Source organism: Lissotriton helveticus, chromosome 5_1, assembly GCF_964261635.1.
Source record: "Lissotriton helveticus chromosome 5_1, aLisHel1.1, whole genome shotgun sequence".
Taxonomy (NCBI): Eukaryota; Metazoa; Chordata; class Amphibia; order Caudata; family Salamandridae; genus Lissotriton; species Lissotriton helveticus.
The window spans coordinates 1485245163-1485267523 of record NC_136065.1 but is presented as its reverse complement, the minus strand read 5'-3'; the positions used below and the strand labels follow the sequence as shown (position 1 = coordinate 1485267523).

Here is a 22361-nt window from a genome sequence, read left to right as displayed (position 1 = left end):
ATAGTTGGCGCTCCTAATGTAGCCATGTTTGTGGCAGTAAAGCACAGGGTAGAATAATTGTTTAGAACAGTGTGTCCATTCTTTTGCCAACAGCAACTTTACAAAGTAAACAATCTAGTCATTTGGTGCACTTATAAAGCATTTCTAACACACTCACATGCAGTTCGAGGACACTCAACCCCAGTCACAGTTCTGGGTTGAATCCATCGTCGTCCTTTAGCTCTCTTTGCCACCCCAGTTCAGACCCACCCATATGCAAATCAGTCTTAACCCTGTTCTTCATGGGAACAGTCCAGCCTGAACTCCCAAGCCAGGTCTTCCCTGGACTATAAAAAACCATGACTGGGTGTGAGTGTCTGAAAAGTTTCAGCGCGCCGTCATTATCTCATTGTCTTTCCTTTGTTTGCCCTAATTTGGTTTGGTATGTCCAGACGTAGGTCCCTTGCTCACTTTGTCACTGTATTCAAGCTAGCCTGGCTGATGAGGGGTGTTATCCGGAAACCGGTCCCAGGATGCTGGTTTACAGTCCAGGGAAGACCTGGCTTGGCAGTTCAGGCTGGACTGTTCCCATGAGGAACAGGGTCAAGACAGATTTTCCTATGTTGGGTCTGAACTGGGCTGGCGAATTAAGCTAAAGAACGATGATGAATTCAACCCGGAACTGTGACTGGGGGGCGCTCCATCCATCAGGGTGGGGGGGGGACATTTTTTTAAAGTCTGTGACTGTTCATTTACTCACAATACGCGAAATGAAATGGGCTGCGTGCTCACAAACTCCGGGACCACCCTAGTTATTAAGGCATAAGCCAAGACAGGAAAACTCTGGGTCACTCGTAACACTGCAGAGGGACCAAGTGACCATCACTTTACTGGATGGTCCCAAAGCGCGCACAGGCCGTTCCATTCTTCCTTTTATCACACGAGTGCAGCAGAGCCAACAGCAGGGCATCCGTGAGTCATATTAGAACATATTCAGCACGCGCATTAGCAATGAAAGCTTTCATTAAGAGTTCTTCTAGCTGATAATTCAAAGGGCTAAATCACCATTGACATACCAGCAGAGAGAGAGAGAAAGAGAAAGAAAATAAAGTTTTCTCGGTTATCAATCGTACCATTACATTTGTTAAACTTTAGTTACTGTACTGGTGTGTCAAAACGTCTCAACCATACAATGCCTCTTTCTTTGGAGTTTGTCATTCGGCGTTTATCATTACAGTAAGGTGTTTTACTTTAAGATGCAGAGCACCCCCTTTGGAGACAAATGTCCATCCGTTTAGCTTACAATACAACTGCACTTACTGAAATTTGCTAAAGTTCTGTGCACGATGCTCATTTTTAGAAGTTGGCGCAAGCCTTTTTGCACCCAGACATGCGTTTTTAACTTGTCCTACTTGACCTCTTCATTTTCCACTTACTGCGCAGTAGTTGTGCTCATGCTGAGATGCCAACCTTCACCAAATAGAGTTCCTCCTTTAAGTGTGACTGTGTTTAACTTGTGGACTAACTCCATTTACTTTGAAATATATACATGTTTGTATTACGCGCACAATGTGTTAAAGATAAACACCACATTGCAAAAGTATATGCATGAAATATCCATGCCAGTTTTAGCATGTTAACTGCTCCACCCAACTACCAGTACAGCATCAAGCAACCAAACTGGTGGACACACATGCCAGCCTCCACAGGCTACTGGAAGCCTCTAGCAAGCATAAAACATCTGACCCTCACATACCACGAGGATTGTGCTGCTCTCCCATGCACACTGTTGGAATCCATTTAGATCATTTGAAGAGCTGTTATGTCTCATTTGAAGCCAAAACAAATTCCTGGTAAAAATCACTGAACCACTTTTTATGACAGTCATGCTGCGAGCTACAAACACTACAATTTAGAATAATTTCAGCGTCACCGATAAGTATCCAAATCACTGAACTGCTACGTTCACATTAAGTAACTGAAAAAGAAGGGTGCTGTCTTTGTTTCAAAGCAAAGTTGCACAGCTAAAAGAAATTGACGAAGCCAAAGCCAATAACTTTTGATAGGGCGATTCCTATTGGCTTTGCCAATGCATGTTTAGTTATTTACTTAATAATAATGATACCAGCATTTGTAAAGCACGCTGCTACCTCAGGCGAGGTGTCCCGCCGCTGTGGGCTGTCGGGCAGATTAAGCGGTTTCAATATTAACCGCTTGACACACTTGCTACCCATGTCACTCTGCCCAGTCTCATTCACAAGGTGTTTTGTAGCTACTGCTAATGTTTAACGAATAAGAATATAAGGCTCTACATAGAGGAATGCTGCCATCCCTCATACGTACTGGCTACAATCAAGACACTGAACGACCCACTTTTTTTCTCCTTTAGGCACACAGAATAAAATTAATTATAGAAATAGAAGGGGTGAAGAGCGATTACTTTGAGGGTGTCCCTCCTTTCCCTGACTAGAAGCAAGGGTCCCTATTTGGCCTAAGGTAACTGCCTCAGCCAACTAGAGACCCCAGTTCTAACACTTCCCAATGCATTACCCTATTTCGCATCCCATACCTCTTGCAATATTTCCTCTACCTCCACTCTGACTCATCCCAAACCTCATTCTACTACTAGGATCCCCAAAAACAACCCTTTCTAGACTCTTCCCACCTGTCCTACTCCTTGCATCATCTCAAACCTCTTACTATTCAAGTCTCCCAAACAAGCCTTTCTAGATCATTCTCTCATGTATCCCTCCTACACTCATCCAAAATCTCATCTTTCTCCCATACCCACTTCCAGAGACTTCACCCCTCCAGCTCTCCTTTACTCATCCTCCTCCTAAACTGCCATGATCTCCAAATAAACACTTTCTAGACCCCACCCCTCTTCTATACACCCACTATCTTTTGCAATCCAAATAACAGACTCACATGTCCACCACTCAAATTAATTTCATATTTCCCTATACTAATGGTTCCAGAGCAGTGTACTACCAGTCGAAAAGTGGTTAAACTCTCATCTGGGGTAGCTTGCTAGCGCTATAAAATGCATTTGGGATTACGTGGCATTGTCTGAAAGAAATTACATGGGTGTACATACAAAAATGGATAATGTGGAGTTCCAAGTTTACCTAACACAGCTTTTTATTTCTTTGGTTCACATTTTGTAATTGACTTTCACTATAAAGACAAGAGGACCTGCTGTTGGTAATGGAGAACTGTTTTACCATTAGGCATTCAGAAGGATTAGGAATCCGGTTTTTCATTAGTAGCTTTACTTCACAGGTCGGACTGAAAGTGCAGCTGATGCTAAACCTGGTAAATCTGGCTCCTAATTCTATAAACGCAAAATGTGAGCACATAAGACATCCCCAATCAGCACTTTTCTTTAAAACGTGTCTAGTAGGAAAATGCAGATTAGCTATCTACATAGAATGATGACCAGTATAGTGTCTCAAAGATGGACCATGCTAAGGTCATGATAATATTGTCCAAAAGAAAGATTAAGAGTGGGTTTCTAAAAAGTGGTGCAATATATATAGGGGGGGAAAGGCCCATTTAAGGGAACTCTTCCATTTAACCATTACCACTTCTGCAAAATCAGTCTTATCCCAGAAAATAAGAAAGAAGGAAAAAGAAAGGATATGTGGTGTAGACTGTGATTTTATCAGATGTTTAACTTCAAGACACTCATTCAAATTAAACCTTATCCAAGCCACCAAATGCTTTTGCACCACGCAAATGACTATTTTTCCATGCCTTAAACCAGTAACCTGCTTACAAATCGAAAGAAAACCTGGAAGGTTAAGTGAAATTGACCGAAAATAAAGCAGAAACAAAGAGAATTCAAATATACACATTACTAAGGCTCAGCTACCCTATTCCCCACTAAGGACAAGCACACCGTTGATCATCGTGGAGAGATGCTCGAGAGGTACCTGTAATGGCAAGCCTCTTACCTGGGTTACTGATCGCTCCTCCTTGGGATAGTGGGATGTCACACACTTCGTATATTTTGATAGGGTTCATTGGCACCTCCTTGGTGCCGTCGTACATCAACTTGAACTCCCGGCTCTTATTGAGTGCACATCGTAGCTGTGCTTTCCACTTGGCAGGGTCTGGATCATCTACGCCTTCTTGATATTTCCCAGTTTCTACTGCCCAGGCCTGAAAAACACATATAGAATTAGTAAGGCTATGTAACAGCTATTACTTCCAAAAACCATAATAAAATAATCGCCAACAAATCTACAAAATTCGCAATGAACTTTCCATATCAATAAAATAAGCATCTGTTTGCTTTAAAAAAAACATCAATAATTGTGCATTTGTTGGAATGACTATAGCTGACCACAATCAAGGTATCTGAATTCAATCAAATTGGCTAAATCTGAATACAGAAAAGACAGATTTCATGATATTGGATTTACAATATACTTGAGAATGGGTCAGTCGAGAATTTTAAAGCTACTGGTACAACAACTTTCAAATAACTCAATCAACCTACATCTTTATTTGATCTCCTTGAATCAATGTTTTTAGAAATTATACTTTGTAAAGACTTGCTAAACTGTGATTGCAAATAAAAAATGACCAAATCAATGCAACATAATATGAACTAATTCTAGGCCCGGACCAGAGGCACAAGTTACTACTTGTGTAACGATATTTCTGTAAGAGACATTAGTTAGTGATAGATTCCTTACCTTAGAATATCCCCAGGCGACAGACTGGATCTGGAATTTTTTTGCGTAGTTGTACCCATGCGCGTCTGTAGGCGTCGTCCGCGGCTCCGTGTCCGTTGTCGGCGTCGTGGGCGCCGTGATGACGTCATCGGAGTATTTAGATGCCGCCTTCGAGTGCTGAAGTCAGTTCTTATACACAGCTTTTCCGCGCCAGAAACGCAGAGCCATGATAAAAACCAACACTGGTGCCATGAAACTAGGGCCCTGAAAGGTGATGACCTTAACCCTAGATATCGGTTCGCAGAACGGGGAGGATGGGTGGGTCGGTAAGGAATCTATCACTAACTAATGTCTCTTACAGATATATCGTTACACAAGTAGTAATTTGTGCATCTGAAAGAGACACATTAATGATAGATTCCTTACCTTAGAATAGATAACCCAGCAATACCAACCCCGGTGGGGGGGTCTGCAAACCAATAATCACACCAGAAAGTCCTGGAGGACGGAACGGCCAAATAAGCCATCCCTCTGGACTTGGCTGTCTAGGCAGTAGTGTCTTGCAAACGTGTGCAGCAAGGCCCACGTAGCTGCCTGATAAATGTCCTGCAAGGGGACTCCCCGGCCCAGGGCAGTAGTAGTCGCCATGGCCCGAGTGGAATGAGCCCTCAGCCCAACAGGAGGTTCTCTTTTAGCCAAAGCGTAGCGTGCCTGGATGCACAACACGATCCACCGAGAGATGGTCCGTTTGTGCACCGCCCGTCCCTTCTTAGCGCCCACGTAACCAACAAAGAGTTGGTCATCCACCCGGAACTGGCGTGTGCGATCCAGATAGTATGAGAGCGCACGTTTTGGGTCCAGACGGTGGAGCCTATCTTCCTCTTTCGATGGATGCGGAAAGAAAGTGGGCAAGGTGATGGACTGCCCGATGTGGAAGGCTGTGCCTACCTTGGGCAGGAAAGAGGGTCTTGTCCGCAACACAACCTTGTCCGGATGGACAGAAAGGAAAGGCGGTTTGGAAGAAAGAGCCTGGAGCTCACTCACTCTCCTGGCAGAGGTGATGGCAACCAGGAAAGCAGTCTTCAGAGTAAGAAGGCGGAGAGGACAGTTATGAAGTGGCTCAAAGGTAGCGCACATCAGATAAGTAAGTACAAGGTTCAAGTCCCACTGAGGCATCACAAATGGAACAGGAGGGAACATGTGTGTGATGCCCTTCAAAAACCTATTTACAATTGGGGACTTGAACAAAGATGGCTGATCAGGTAGCCTTAAGAAGGCGGAAAGTGCAGAAAGGTAGCCCTTGATAGTGATACAAAAGGGGATGATGGACGGAGCGTTTGAACAAATCAAACACTCACCCCCAGTCAACTGATCTGGGTTTAATCCATCACCATTCTTTAGTTCACTCAGCCACCCCAGTTCAGACATGGCTATATGCAAATCAGTCTGACCCTGTGCCTCATGGGAACAGTCCAGCCCGAACTGCCAAACCATGTCTTCCCTGGACCGGAAACAAGCATCCTGGGACCGGATTCAAGATAGCCTGGCTGATGAGGATTATGAATCCGAAACCGGTCCCAGGATGCTTGTTTCCGGTCCAGGGAAGACATGGTTTGGCAGTTCGGGCTGGACTGTTCCCATGAGGCACAGGGTCAGACTGATTTGCATATAGCCATGTCTGAACTGGGGTGGCTGAGTGAACTAAAGAATGGTGATGGATTAAACCCAGATCAGTTGACTGAGGGTGAGTGTTTGATTTGTTCAAACGCTCCGTCCATCATCCCCTTTTGTATCGCTTTGTTCGCCCTAAGTGTGGCAGGGTATGCTCAGACGTGAGTCCCTTGTTCACTTGGCCACTGGATTCAAGATAGCCTGGCTGATGAGGATTATGAATCCGAAACCGGTCCCAGGATGCTTGTTTCCGGTCCAGGGAAGACATGGCTTGGCAGTTCGGGCTGGACTGTTCCCATGAGGCACAGGGTCAGACTGATTTGCATAGAGCCATGTCTGAACTGGGGTGGCAGAGTGGGCTAAAGAATGGTGATGGATTAAACCCAGATCAGTTGACTGGGGGTGAGTGTTTGATTTGTTCAAACGCTCCGTCCATCATCCCCTTTTTTTAGCCCTTGATAGTGCCAGAGCAGAGCCCTGCTGGGCAAGAGAAAGAAAGAAGAGGAGAACCTCAGAAAGGGGGGCAGAGTGGATCCACAGCCTTTGCTGTGCACCATGTCACAAATCTGTTCCACCTGCAGGCGTATACCGACTTTGTGGAGGGACGCCTGGCTGCCTGAATGACATTACAGACTTCAGGAGGCAAGTCAAATGGCCTCAACTGTCGCCGCTCAATCTACAAGCATGGAGGTGGGGACTGGACAGGTTCGGGTGGAAGACCGCCCCCTGCTGCTGCAACAGAAGGTCCTCCCGAAGAGGCAGATGAATCGGAGGATCGACATATATGCTGAGTAGCTCTTGATACCAATATCTTCGGGTCCAGTCCGGGGCCACAAGGATAACCTGGGCCCAGTCGCGCCCGATCTTCTTCAGCACTCTGGGCAGAAGTGGTATACGCGGAAAGGCGTACAATAGACCGCAACTCCACTCGTGACGAAAAGCGTCTCCGTGCAGTGCCGCCTTGGAAATTCCAACGCGCAGAACTGATGACATTGCGCGTTCTCTTCTGTGGCGAATACATCTAAACAAGGCTCTCCCCACTGCTGAAAGACGCCTTGCGCCACATCCGAGTTCAGACGCCATTCGTGATCCATCATGCACCGACGGCTGAGCTGGTCTGCCCTGGCATTCAGAGAACCTGCCAGGTGTTGAACCACCAGGGTCATGCCCTGATGTTCCAGCCACTGCCAAAGGCGCAGAGCCTCCTGGCATAGGGTCCACGACCCCACCCCGCCCTGTTTGTTGCAGTACCACATGGCGGTGGTGTTGTCCATGAACACCTGCACTACACTCCCCCGGACAGAGGGGCGGAATGCCTTCAGTGCAAGTCGGATCGCCCGCAGCTCCAGAAGGTTGATGTGGAGCTGGGACTCCGCCGGAGACCAGAGGCCTCTGATCTCCTCCTCTCCCATGAGGCCACCCCAGCCCTGGAGGGACGCGTCCGTCACAACTACGTGCTCCGGTTGGGGTAGGGAGAGGGATCTGCCTCTGACCCAATAGCGGTCCGTGAGCCACCACTGCAACTGTCTTGAAGTGCCCTCCGAGATCAAGACATGGTCGGACAAGTTGCCCTGATGCTGGCCCCCCTGAAACTTCAGGTCCCACTGCAGAGCCCGCATCCGCCAACGGGCGTGATGCACCAGAAGGATGCAGGAGGCCATCAGCCCCAGAAGCCGCAGCGTCAACGGGATAAAGGCTGAAAGATCAGAATCTGAGCCTGAATATCCTGAACCCGCTGTTTGGGAGGATAAACCCGAAACTGCGCCGAATCTAGAACCGCTCCTATGAAGAGGAGCTTTCAAGAGGGACACAGGTGTGACTTTGGCACATTGATGGAGAACCCCAGCAGGTGCAGGAGGTCGGCCATAGTCTGGAGGTGGCTGACGACTGTCTGGGGCGAGCCCGCCTTCAACAACCAGTCGTCGAGGTAGGGGAGGACTGAAACCCCTAACCTGCGCAGATGAGCTGCGACCACCGCCATCATTTTCGTGAACACCCGTGTGGCGCTGGTAAGGCCGAAGGGGAGCACGGTAAACTGAAAGTGCTCGTGGCCTACCGTGAACCGCAGGTAACGCCGGTGGGCCGGCAGGACGGGGATGTGAAAATAAGCGTCCTGCAAGTCCAACGCTACCATCTAGTCTCCAGGGTCTAGGGCAGCTAAGACCTGAGCCAATGTAAGCATCTTGAACTTCTCCTTCCGGAGGAAGCCATTGAAGTTCCGTAGGTCCAAGATAGGGCGTAGGCCCCCTTTGCCTTTCTTGGGTACCAGAAAGTAGTGGGAGTAACAACCACACCCTACTTCTGGCCCAGGAACGCGCTCGATGGCCCCCTTGGCCAGGAGGGCCGTAACTTCCTCCTGTAGAAGTCTCAAGTGATCCCCTGACACGCGGTGGCACTGCAGTGACATGGCTGGGGAGGGTGGGGGGTGAAGCCTCGAATGGCAGGGAGTAGCCCCTTCGGACGATTTGCAGCACCCACCTGTCCGAAGTGACAGTGTGCCAGTGGTGGTGGTGATGGCTAACCCTGCCCCCCACTGGCGTCACATAGTCCTGAAAGCACGGACTAGGAGGGTTTTGAGGCGGATGCTGCAGGGGTAGGAGTGGACTGGCCTCGCCGTTGTCCCCGACCGCCGCCACAGCGGTTTCCACGTCCGCCACCGCGCTGGATGGTAGTCTGCGGCCAGTGGCTGGCAGAACGTGTGGGGGCGCCCCTTCCTTGGCCACAAAAGGAGCGAAAGGCAGCCGTTTGCTGGCGCGGGGCCGAGAGGCCCAAGGACTTGGCCGTAGCCCTGGAGTCCTTAAAGCGCTCAAGCGCATGGCCTGCCTTGTCGCCAAAGAGGCGATGGCCATTAAACGGCATGTCCATAAGTGTGTTTTGGACATCAGCCAAGAAGTTGGCGGATCTCAACCAGGCGTGGTGACGAATCTCCACCGTCGTTGCCATCGCTCTGCCCAGTTAGTCAGTAGTGTCCAGCCCACACCGGATGGAATAACGTGCCGCATCTCGACCCTCCACAAGGACTTGGCAGAGTTTAGCCCGGACCTCCACCAGGCATTCTGACAGCACGTCCGCGACCGTATCCCACAGAGAGGGTGCAGCGGCCCAAGAGGCATGCGGTATTGTCTGACCGCAATCCTAAACTTTGGGAGGAGAATACTCTTTCCGTATTGCTCTTACCTCTTGGATTCCCGGTCGGGGGGAGCCGACAGGAATGCAGTCTGGGAATTAGAGGCCTGGATGACCAGGCTCTCGGGAGTGGGATGGGTAGACAGAAAGCAAGGGTCGTCCGGAGCCAGGCGGTGGCGCCTTGCCACGTTCCTATCCACAGGCTGACCTGTGGCGGGCTTGGACCAAGTGCCCAGAAGAACGTCTGATAGGGCCTCATTAAACGGCAGCAGAGGCTCGGCCGAGCTTGCCTGCAGTTTAAGGACCTCAGTGAGGAGGTTAGTCCTCACGGCCGCGACGGGGAGCTCAAGGATCAAGGCCCAAGGCCTTGGCCGCCCGCATCAGCACCACACTATAGGCAGCCCCCTCCTCCGTAGCCACGCTAGGAGGGGAGACAAAACCATTGTCGGGCGAAGTGTCCAGACCACTGGCATCCCCAAGCTCACCTGTCCAGTCCGTAGAATACAGACACTCGCGTGCCAGAGGGTCCTCAGACCTCTCCCGGTCCCCCTAGTCACCCATCGCCTGGTACTCAGGCTCAAAGGATGGGGCAGGGTCATAGAAATAGAAATAGAACCATCGGCGTCGAGAGAGGCGCCGCTCCGACGCCGGACCCGAACCGAGGGCAGGACCAGGGATGGCGTCGTCCTGGGACGGCGACGGGGGTGACACCCTTGGGGCCGGCGAGGTCGACCGGCGGCGGCCCGGAACCGGATCCAATGGGGCCCTGCCGCATCTGGACCGAAGTCGCCGGGGCCGGAACACCCGGCCCATGTGGGGACCCAGTCGGAACCGCTTGGAGGCGCAGCGGAACCAGACGGAGGAGCGAGCAACCATGAGGAAGTCCTCAATCTCCCCCGGCGTCACGTTCTGCCAAGGGACCGGCAGGTATGATGCAGGCCGCGACACCTGCGGCTCTAGCCGCGTGGGTGGTGTCGCCCGAACCCCCGGCCGCATCGCGCGAGAATCGGGGGGAGTCAGAAGAGCGATGACGGTTCTTCGACTTCTTGTACTTATCTGAGGAGCCCAAAGACCGTGGACGACGCCCAGAGCCATCGTGGCTCCGACCCCGCGACTGGTCCCTCGACCTCCTCGCGGACCGGGACCTCGAGCGGCGCGGGGCCGACTGCCGGAGCTCGAGTCGCTTGCGGGACCGCTCCCACCGAGCCTTAGACGTCAGGGCTCGACAGTTGGAGCAGGCCTTGTCGTCATGGTCGAGGCCTAGGCAAAGAAGACACTGGCGATGGGGCTCCATAACCGACATCAGTCGGTCGCAGTCGGCACAGGGTTTGAACCCGGGCATCCCTACCGGCACAGTCTGAGTAGTACAGACTTCGAAGCAGATCAAAAATGATCGAAAAAGTTTAGTCAAAATAGACTAAGGGTACCACTTTTTCCGGGTCAGTGTTTGCTGGCGCGGAAAAAAGAACTGACGTCAGATGACGTAATCACGCCACCCACGACGCCGACGACTGACGGGGAGCCGCGGACAACGCCTACCGACGCGCATGGGTACTGCTACGCAAAAAAAATCCAGATCCAGTCTGACGCCTGGGGATATTCTAAGGTAAGGAATCTATCACTAACGTGCCTCTTTCAGATACTAGGTTTATGCATTCTTTCCTTCTTTAAATGCTCAACAGTAAAAATCAGCAAAGAACAAACACCGAACTACATCTCCCTTAAAATTGGTCACCACTAAGGAGCAGCATCAGCTTACAAAAAGCCATTTTAAAAATGAAGTCAGGTGACCAGCCGATCGCACATAAAGTCCTCCAGTCACACTCCAAGTAAAAAAACTTTCGAGGTCAAGGCTGCCAGGGCTGAATGGATTCTAAAAATGGAAACACTGTATCCAGTATAATTCAGCAAAACAGTCAGTTTTCATCCAGGAAATTGCCCATACGGTTGAACTCCTGGCTAGTAGAGTTTGCTTATATTGTAAATGGGTCTTCATACACTTCACCATACACAATTTGGGTGAGTCTAGAATGCTAGGGTATAGAATATAACGTGTTTGATTTTGTTTTCCTTTTAGTGATAAATATCACCCCTTCTAGAGTAAACATTGCAGAGAGATGCCTAAAGATCACACACCCAACAGCCTTCTGCTAGAAATCGAGCAATTGTGTTGACCACGTCTTCCCTCAAAGGAATCCATACAAAACTCGGAGACTAAGATTTAGGACCAAATTCCTGCCTCCAAGTTTATGGTATAACGTTTACAGTATCCAACTCTGAGATGGAAGTACTAGTTCCTTCTTTCCACCAGTCATGAGGTAAAGCATCCACTCACTGCCTGAGGGTCAGGATCTGTCCTACAAATGAAGTATCTTGGAAGCAGACAATTTAACTGGGAGGCATAGAGATCTATCTTCTTCCCAGTACATCTAAGGATAGAGTATCTAGATACTGGAGTCCACAAAATATCTGGAGTTCCAGTCCACCATCAGATTGTGTCTCCATGGAAGATTCCCTCCTGTAACGGATATAAGTTTGTCATGGCACAAATACCAGAAATTCTTGCCTAGTTTGGTTAACATTTAGGGCCTGGTTCCCCACAGATGGTTGCTGCATCAACTACAAAGACACTCTCAATCAGGGATTAACAACAAAAAATGCACCAGGAGCTCGAGGTAACTGATGTGGAGTTATAGTTATTCTTATTATGAACACCTTCCTCCATTGGAAATATCTCCACATCACATCCCTCATCGACAGGTGTGTGACTCAGTTAACTAGTCTGGGCTGGTGCCAACAATGGCTCTCCCATACCAAGCCTCAATGTAGTACAGCAACTATAGATATTCCATCATGGCATCATCAGAAAGTGACGTTAGCTCAGAATGCATGAGGCCATTAGATAGATGAGGCAACTTCTCCCTTAAGAACACACTGTAATGGAGTGCCCCACAAAAACTGTCTGAACTGATTAAGACAGCAAGCCCACAATCCTTGCCAGGTGTCTCAAATAAATTCATACTTTACCACTGACAGAAGTGGTCTCAAAGTGGCTGAGGAAGAGTCAATCACAAACCCAGGAGAGTAATTGTCTGAACACGTTTGGACTTTTCCTCATTGGTCACAACTCCAAATCCTCTAATTGTTATTAACAAATGGAACCTCTACCAAAGTGGACTATCAGGAGAATATTCTCGAGAAACCAACATTTAAAAAAAAGATGTCTTTATTAATGTTTACACTTAGGTTTTGTGTTTTTCTTTAAACTCTTCCCCCATAGTTTCCTTTTCTGGCCTTCTGCTCTATAGGCCCCCGGGCCCTAGGTCTGCTTTCAGTTATGACCTGCTGAAAATTCTAGAACCTTTCATCGACTGGCCTAACCTCACCATACTGGGAGACTTTCATTTTCATCTAGAAAATACAAGCTCTTGTGATACGTCTTCCCTTGTAGACTCCTTAGCCTCGTGTGGTCTGCTGCAACTTGTGGACTTTTCTACCCACCTAGCTGGCCATACGCTGGATGGAGTTTTTTCTAATGACCCCAGATTAAGGATAGGCTCTCCCATTCCCTTAGCATGGTCAGACCACATGGCCGTTCCTTTGGAACTCAAAACTCACCATTCCTCTATTCCCCCGTCCTGATTTTAGGAAATGGGAATTGAGAAGAAACTATAGGACGATTAACAATGAGACACTTGCTCCATTTTTGACTAGTTTTAGATCATCCACCTGGAGGGACACCAATGCTGTCGCCCTTGAATTCTCTAAAACCATTGCGAGAGCAGTGGACTCTCTGGCCCCTATAAAACAGCATTATTCTGCCAGAAAGAGACCCTTTCCGATTCGTTCAGGCTGTTAAGGCAGGGCTGTAGGAAACAGGAGAGGCTTTGGTGAACACGTTTTGACTCTAATGAGAAGGAAAAACATAAACGCCTTTTGAAAGAGTATAAATCGGCGGTTATAGAAAAAAAAGGCCAATTTTAAAAATCTGACGGCCTGCCTCAATTCCCCTAGGGAATTGTTCAAGATTGTTGAATCCCTTTCCAATCTCCAAACGCCGGATCCTATAATAGGTTCTCAAGAGCTGTGTGACACTATCTCTACCTTCTTCCACATGAAAATTGTGGGTATTTACACCGCTCTTGAATCTCTTAACCGCAAGTTGGGACCCCCTCTCTCCCCTGCTTCTTCCACCATCGAACACCAGGGGAATGACCCCAGCAGGAGCCTGATTAATTTCCCTCTTCTCACCTCTGAACAACTAAACCTACTCTTCGACAAAATAAAATCTGGATCCCCCTTGGATCCCTGTCCTCTTAATATCTTGAAGGCTTGCAGGGAGGTAAAATCTGGATCCCCCTTGGATCCCTGTCCTCTTAAGATCTTGAAGGCTTGCAGGGAGGTATTATTGCCTTCTCTGTTAGAGGTGATGAACTCGGCAATTACTGAAGGTATTTTTCCATCCTCCTGGAAAATGGCGGTTGTCAAGCCGCTTCTGAAGAAGCCCTCACTGGACCCTGGAGTTTTGAAGAATCTCCGCCCTGTATCGCTGCTGCCCGCTCCAGCGAAGATGCATGAGGCATATCTTAATCAACACCTGAGCGCTTTTCTGGACGCCTCTAGCCTGCTGGATCCTTCCCAGCACGGCTTCTGAAGGGCCCACAGCACTGAGTCCGCCCTTACGGTGGTCGTCAATAACATTCGTTTGAAAGTCGACAGGGGCCAGACCACCCTCCTGGTCCTGCTCGACTTGACAGCTGCCTTCGATACCCTGTCTCCCTCTGTCTTGGTAACTCGCCTTAGGGAGATGGGAGTTGAGGGCCCAGCTCTGAGCCTCTTGTCCTCTTTTCTTAATCGTAGAGAACAGAAGGTCAAGGTGGGTGAGTTTTTCTCTTCCGCTAAACCTGTGCAGTGTGGGGTCCCTCAGGGTTCCTCGTTGAGCCCCACACTTTTTAACATCTATGTGGCCCCACTTGCCAGGTTGGTTAGATCTTTTGGGCTGGAAGTGCTGTCCTACACCGACGACACCCAGATTATGGTCTCCCTCTCCCAATCAGCGAGTATCTCCGCACTTAACTTCAGGAATTGTATGGCGGCAGTCTCTCAGTGGATGATCCTCAACTTCCTGAAGTTAAACGGTGAGAAAACCGAAGTTCTGATATTTGGGGGCAATCAGGACATTTGGTCAAGTGACTGGTGGCCTTCGTCCCTGGGTGCTTGTCCTCAGCCTTCGAAATCTGCCCGTAACCTGGGTGTGCTGATAGACTCCACGCTCTCCTTTGACCTTCAGGTCAGTAGGACGGTTTCCACCTGCTGTGGTGTCATCAGGATTTTGAGAAAGATCGCACACTACCTCTCCCCAGAAGCTCGAAAGCAGGTTACTATGGCTCTTGGCTCCTCAAGACTAGATTATTGTAATGCGCTTTACTCAGGCACCAATAAAAAGCGTATTCAGCGCCTTCAGATAGTGCAGAATGCGGCAGCTACGTTTGTCCTTGAAGTCCCTAGATTCTCCTCAGCCTCTCTAGCCAGGAAGAACTTACATTGGCTACCTATCCAGGCTAGGATCTCCTTTAAGATCCTATACTTACCCATGGGGCTTTGTATGGCACAAGCCCAGAAGGCATAAGGTCCCTTTTGTCCTCATATTCCCCTACCAGAGCTCTCCGCTCCTGAAATAAAAAGCTCTTGTCTGTTCCCCAGGCCTTCAAAGCCAGGTGGGGTGGGAGGGCCTTTTCCTCCCTTGCTCCAAGGTTGTGGAATGCTCTTCCTCCCGAATTAAAAGTACAATCCTCCATTCTGCTTTTTCGTAAAGCACTAAAAACATTATTCTTCACAGAGGCCTTTCGGTAATCATGTCCTCAGCCCATACTACTAGTAATACCATCATTTAGGCGCCTTGATGCCCTTGGGCTAAGTTGCGCTTTATAAGATGCCACTCACTCACTCACTATAATGTACGTTCAAGACTCTGTTAGGCAACAATAAAACGTGCACTTAAAATAAAGAAAAACAAACACAATAACAATAAAATCCAACTCTTCAATGCCCAGCATCTTGAGGTTTAGATCATATCCCCTTCTAGACACCAGTGAGACCTATTATTCAATGTATTACGTAAAACGTGATGCTTTACAGTGGGCTCAGTATCAAGATCAGTCTTGACAGACAGGGGTTAGTGGACCAGCCAACATTTGGATTTTCACATAAAACTGCAAATCATATGTCATCAGGTGTGTATTAGATGGTGTACCCTTATTGTAAGTAAGGAGAGGTTGGTAATATGAAAGTGTTTCTGCCGTTCTCTTTTAAATAAACCATCACGTGGATCTCACTGTGTCCTCAGGAATTTCTTCACCTACTATATAAATATGGTGAAGGACCACAGAGCTGATTAGAGGCCTGTGGAGTCTCTGAACAAAATCACCTGGGTCGCTTGGGCACACTGGAGGAAATGTTGGTAAGGAGAAAAAAATGGGGACTATGAAATGGGTCTCCTTCAGGTTCAGCCGGATTATACAGTCACCTGCCAATGCCAAATGCCTGAGAAATGCCCTCCCCCTTGAAGTAGTGCTGGGTAACCCATTTGTTTAACTCAGAGAGATTACTGGTCAATGGATTTTTGTAGTGCATGTGATGGAGCAGTCAAAGTTAAAAAAGCACAAGTCCAGCGATATTCTCAGCGAACACGGTGGTCACACTCTGAGTGAGCTCCGCTCTACAATGCAGGCCCATCTGCGTGAAACCGACGCACCCTGGGCTCATCCGACCCGGGTCAAGCCTATCCGGCAGCTGACATCCCACACCATTGGCCCAGACACTGCAGCGCAGCCACACAACCTGCATTGTTGCCAACAGGGAGAGGGGCTGGGTGCCCTTGAGGCCTGGACCAGGAACTGCCTGGGAAGGACTGATGGCAGGCGCCTATGCAAGAGAGCTGAGTGAGCCGCCTTCGGAGGACGCAGGATGGCTTTTGGGGGCAACACCCGCCTATATATCCCCCACCCCCAAGGCTGGGCCTTGGCACGGGGCCCCATTCCCCCTCCTGCACCACCATGTGGTCTCCAGTGGTGCAGCTGGGGCCCCTGGTCAATGCAGTTCTCAGGAAGCCGGACTGAAGAGCTCACAACACGGGTGCAAGCTCTACAGTCTGGCTTCCTAAGATCGGCATTACTAACACTCTAATGCAATAAGGAATTTTACTCCCTGAAGAAGGGCGGTCTATCGGCCCGAAATGCATCGGGGCTAACGCACGTCTGTACATTGCATTATAGATTATGGATTTAAAAGCATCATGTGAACTATTCATGAATTAACTGAGAGTACATCATTTCAACTTACAATTAAGGATGTGTTGAAACACTGCTGTTTAAAACACTTGGATTATTTCATTAAACTTGTCATTTCGGACTCGGGCAGTACACATTGAGGGACACTCCCCGGTGGGGAAGTGTAACTGTGGTTATGCTAAGAAAGCTACCATACAGGGGAAGATCACAAGGGCAGAAGGACTTGGCCAGACATGCGGTTAAAGACTTGGAGGATCGAATACTTTAACTCGAGGGTCAGTATGAGAGGTTGCTGCAGAATTCCATCCTCTGAGTCTCACTGCATACAGAGACAATTAATTAGCAGGAGCTCATACAGGAGGCGAGGGAGGCATGGCTGGCCACACGTAGCAGGATCCATCAATGGGGCAACAAGGCCAGCAAGACTCTCCACTGGTTGTGCACACCTCAGGAGAGCGGGCACAGGTGACTTGCCTGCCGGTTGAGGACGGCTACCGAGTGACTGGGAGTGAACACATCGCACATGACTTTGCATCCTATATTCAGAAACTGTACAGCATGGGTGCCTTGAGCCCTCACGCAGATTTGCACACGTTATTGCAAGTTCTGCCAATGCCATGCTAATCCCTGGAGGAATGCGACTCCCTAGAGATGGATGTCACCTGCGATGAGCTGTGTGAAACCCTAGCACAGCTAAAAGCTGGTAGAGGGCAGGGCCCAATAGCTTCCCTGCTAAATCTGGAGCCTGGTTGTGCCTGAGGCAGACCTGCTGCTGCTGGAGACCTTCCAGGAGGCCAAGGGGCATAGTTAATTGCCCGTGGATCTTCGATCTGGGAGAATCGTTGTGTTACCAAAACCAGGCGTGGAAGGAATACGCTGTGCAGATTTTAGGTTGATCCCCTTACTGAACTCGGTGGTGAAGATCTGGGCCAAGATGTTGGTCACCGGCCTAACAGGGGTTATGAATCAGCTGATCAATCCGGACCAGCCAGGGTTTATGCCGCACCAGGCAAATTCGGCACAACTTGTGCTGAGTGCATAAATCAATCAACTTAGGTAAGACCTGTTGGGGCTACAGATCCCTCCTCTCAGTTGATTTTAGGAAGGTGTTTGACTCAGTGGACTGGGAATACCTCTTTGCCCTTTTAATTGTGTGGGGTTTGGGCCAAAGTTTATTGGTTAGCTGGGTTTACTTTACACCAACCAGGGTGCGTATAGGCAGTGACCTCGGAGTGGTTCCCAGCCACATGCGGCACCCGACGTTCCTTATCGCCCATGCTGTTCGCTCTAGTGATTGAGCCTCTGACAGCTTGGGTGCGAGTGGACGTACTGTTTCAGGCCTTTCAGAGGCCCACTGGGGTGGACGACAGAATTTCGCTATGAGCAGCCGATATCTTGTTTCTGAATGACCCGAAGCCATCGAGACCTAAAGCCTTTCAAATTCTGTGTATATTTGGGCATACTCTGGGCTCCATGTGAACAGAAAGAAATCATTGATTTATCCCATTACTCACTGCCCAGTGGATATGCAGTGGACGAACAGGATATCAATATATCCTGAGGGACTCAAGTACTTGGGAGTCTATCACTGACCATGTGCTGCCGTCTAGGACACTCTGCCATCTTCAAAATGGTCTCTCTGCTGCATCTCCTTTACAAGGTACAAAGTCATCCATATTTGGTGGCGGGAGCCTTTTAGACCAAACTGAATGCCCAGCTCAGAACTCTGTAATGGGAAGGGGACCCGCAATAATTAGCCCTAAGGAACTGCTGCCATCCTGTCTACGAGTGAGGTACTCCGGTATTACTGGGCGTCACATCTCCTATTGGTGATTGACTGGTCGCTCGGGGTATTCGACAATCCGGGGTATGCAGCGGAGGTGAGTTGTCAGCGACGTCCACATCTTTTGTATGGTGGAGTCATGCCACGGACTCTTACATCTGCAATGAGGGAGTGTTATTGGTTCGGAAAGCTACACTGAAGGTCAGAGGTTGGGCTGGTAGACTAACGGTAGATACCTCCTTACGGGGGTTTTCTACCTGGGACACCACAGGCATTAACACACTGGGGGGGATGTTCTTCATGGGGGGGGGGGAACGCTAAAGTCCTTTCAGGACTTACAGTGCGAGTATGAGCCTCATCGAACAGTTTTTCTGTTACCAATAACTTCGGAACACACACTTGCCTCTGATGTAGTTGGAGAACTCCATCCCCGAGTTATTTAGATTAGAAGCCAAAATCCTGCTCATGGACATGAAGGATCACAAATTATCCAAGATTTACAAAAGGCTTGTAGTGTAGTTCCTATAGTACCAATAGGGTCTGCGCATTGGAATAATATATTCAGTAGTGTAGACGTAGGACTGAGGTTATCTAGGTCTTTACGGACTATATTAGACTTAAGTTTGTTGCCAGCTAGCTCAGAGTTCACTAGAAACTTTCTCGAATAAGCGAGGAGTTTAACCTCCCTGGATAGACAAGAAGGGATTTAGTTTCTGACAACCATAAAACATGACAACTTTGCTCTCCCTGAATAAGAGTATATCTCTAGAGTCGTGAGAAAAATAAAGACAGCTATTTCACTCAGTCAAAGGTGCGTACTTAGTTTCACCAGATTGCAGAGAAAATGAGAGACAGGCGTTTTCAATAAAAGGTGTTATTTATTGAGCAGTCTCTTTCCTCATACAAGAGAAATGAATTGCTACAATTGCAATACTTACAGTTAAGTAAAGTGCATACAGTAAAAGCAGGATTATGAAATAATACTGTAAAAGCATTGATATGGTTTCTTAGCCATATGATACTTTAAAATGGATAAAATAGATACATACATGTATACATTGACTAATCGTACTCAACTGGTGCTTCTAACTATGCCTACCCCGGTGTACCTTACCTAAGCCTAATACGTGGGAGGGAGTAAGTAAGTAGCAGTTTAAGTTACGTTTGTTTTGCCAAGAATCTGACTCAAGAATTCTCTGTAAGGGTTTAGTCAGTTCAGTACCTGGGTATTAGAAGGCAGGAGGGCTGGTATCTCTATCTCAGGACTCGGTATTCCAGTCACCCGCAAGGGTAGGCTGGAAAAGCCGGAGGCTGGATTTCTCGGCAAGAGAAAAGACAGCGTCTTTCTCAGCGCGTCAAAAGGGAGGGGCAGCGTCCGTGGGCTCTCGCATCAGCTGGGCTCTTTCGGAAGTAGATAGCTGCTCTGCTCCAGGATTACCACCGTGTGTTTGCTTAAGGCAGCGTCGGTATATTTATACCTGAAAGGTGCCGGGGTTGACGTAAGGATGGACATAAGACGTCAATAAAGATGTCACTAAGAACTGGTCGTTCTTACAGTGCTTTACAGGAGTTCTCGGACGAAATCAAAACAATAGCAGCGGGGATTTCCCAGGTTGCTGGAGGCTTGGATTTGTTTAAGAACTCGGTGTGCTTTCTAGGGGGCTGGAGGAATAGGCTTGCTTAATGTGACAGCATGCGCTATGACCGAATTATGAAAAAAGCATTTACAATGCAATGGTTTCGCCTTTGGAAAAGTTAGAGTTATTGGCATTGTAAATGACAAAATTTGTATTTGTGTTGGTTTTGAAAACAGATAAATACATGGCATTGTCATTTACATTGCCATTAGCTTAATCTCTGCAATCACTCTGCACTCTCTAGCACTCCCTAGCACTCCCTACTCACTCTGCACTCTCTAGCACTCCCTACTCACTCTGCACTCTGCACTCCCTCTGCACTCCCTCTGCACTCCCTCTGCACTCTGCACTCCCTATGCACTCTCCACTCCCTATGCACTCTCCACTCCCTATGCTCTCCCCACTCCCTATGCTCTCCCCACTCCCTATGCTCTCCCCACTCCCTATGCACTCCCCACTCCCTATGCACTCCCCACTCCCTATGCACTCCCCACTCCCTATGCACTCCCCACTCCCTATGCACTCCCCACTCCCTATGCACTCCCCACTCCCTATGCACTCCCCACTCCCTATGCACTCCCCACTCTGCGCTCCCTATGCACTCTCCACTCTGCACTCCCTATGCACTCTCCACTCTCCACTCCCTCTGCACTCTCCACTCCCTATGCACTCTCCACTCCCTATGCACTCCCTATGCACTCTCCACTCCCTATGCACTCCCCACTCTGCGCTCCCTATGCACTCTCCACTCTGCACTCCCTATGCACTCTCCACTCTCCACTCCCTCTGCACTCTCCACTCTCCACTCCCCAAGAACTCGCGTTTCTCGCTCAGATATGGACAAAAAACAAAAGTACTCCCTTGGGCATCTCACCCACTCTGTGAGTTCACACATATCTCCTACACAGCACCAACCCCAGCAAATACAACATTTCTGCAGAACTGCAGCACAGAAGAAACTAAACTGCGATTATCCGAGGTCCTCAGAGTATCCCCCTGTCCTTAACATCCTACCCACGCTCAGGGCAGAAACACCCCCGAGACTGTCCTCGTCCGTCTATGCCACACCCAGAGCAAACTTCACCCTGACACCAAGCGAAGAGGAGGCGCTTCCATCACCATCTCTCCCACCTTTGGAGCGCACAGATCACCTCACTCGCCAAGAGCGCTCACAAACATTACACGCTGTCCTGACACGCCAGTCAATGTAAATTAATTTTTAAGAAAAAAAACATTTACCTAGCGCAGTAATTAAAAAAAAGGCATCTAGGCGCTGAAATGAATGACTGATATGGTGCTTCGCACGCAAGCCCAATGCACAACACGCTAATGGAACATGCATAGAAGCACACAAATGAGCAAAACAAACTATCATACTTAAGAGAAAAATGTAAAGAAAGTATCATTGCGAGTGCTCACACAGCACGTGCACAGCCTCCCCGGGCGGATCTGGGCTACACAGCGCTTACAAACCGCCGAACAGAGCTAGGAGGCGCTACATAAAGAATAGATTGATAAACAGCAGGGGGTTCCTAAGCAGTGGCTCTGTGTACAAGGAATACCTTCCCTAATAACCACGAAGAAGCACATAAAAGTTGCCGCAGCTTTTATGCAGTAAAGATGTCGCAGTACCTCACACACAGCATCTGCCTCAAATAAGCCTCCGCCCGGAGTGCTGTTGTGCAACACTTCCGGTGGGCCCCATGCAACTGACCAGCGTGCCCATGCGTTAAGCAGGCACTGCTCCACTCCAGAGCCCTCGGGTCCCCCCTTCCTCTGCCCTCAAACAGAAACAACCATTTGTATATCTTACTGCCCTTCCGAGCAGGTTTTACCCTGTCACTCGCCCTCCGTTAGAGACTTCCCCCTACACCCGTCTAACACTGAAATGCTTCCTCCAACATATCGCTCACTCAGGAAATACAGATCTCACGTGTATACTGTCCCAGGTAGTTGCGGAGGTCCCCTATCTAAGCATTTATCCCAAACTTGTTTAACGTCAGTTACAACCAATAGGTTTACCATACATTATTGCACCAATATAAAACATGCACTATGTTTACATAATAAATATGCCATGAACTTAGTCTGCAATTGAGTCCAGTATTACTGTACCCCGTGATCAATGTTACTTCACAAACTACAACACACTTCAAATTCACATATGACTGAATGGATATAGTATAGAAAAGAC

General features: G+C 48.7%; 1 protein-coding gene across 3 annotated transcripts in view; it reads right to left on the bottom strand.

Annotated features, from left to right (window-relative positions):
• IRF6 (interferon regulatory factor 6) overlaps positions 1–22361 on the bottom strand; it is a 482736-nt gene that overhangs the window by 147414 nt on the left and 312961 nt on the right. For all 3 annotated transcript variants that reach the window (XM_078644486.1, XM_078644488.1, XM_078644487.1), the window contains exon 3: positions 3936–4143. In XM_078644486.1, coding sequence (XP_078500612.1) covers positions 3936–4143 — 208 coding nt within the window. The remainder of the gene's footprint in view (positions 1–3935; positions 4144–22361) is intronic.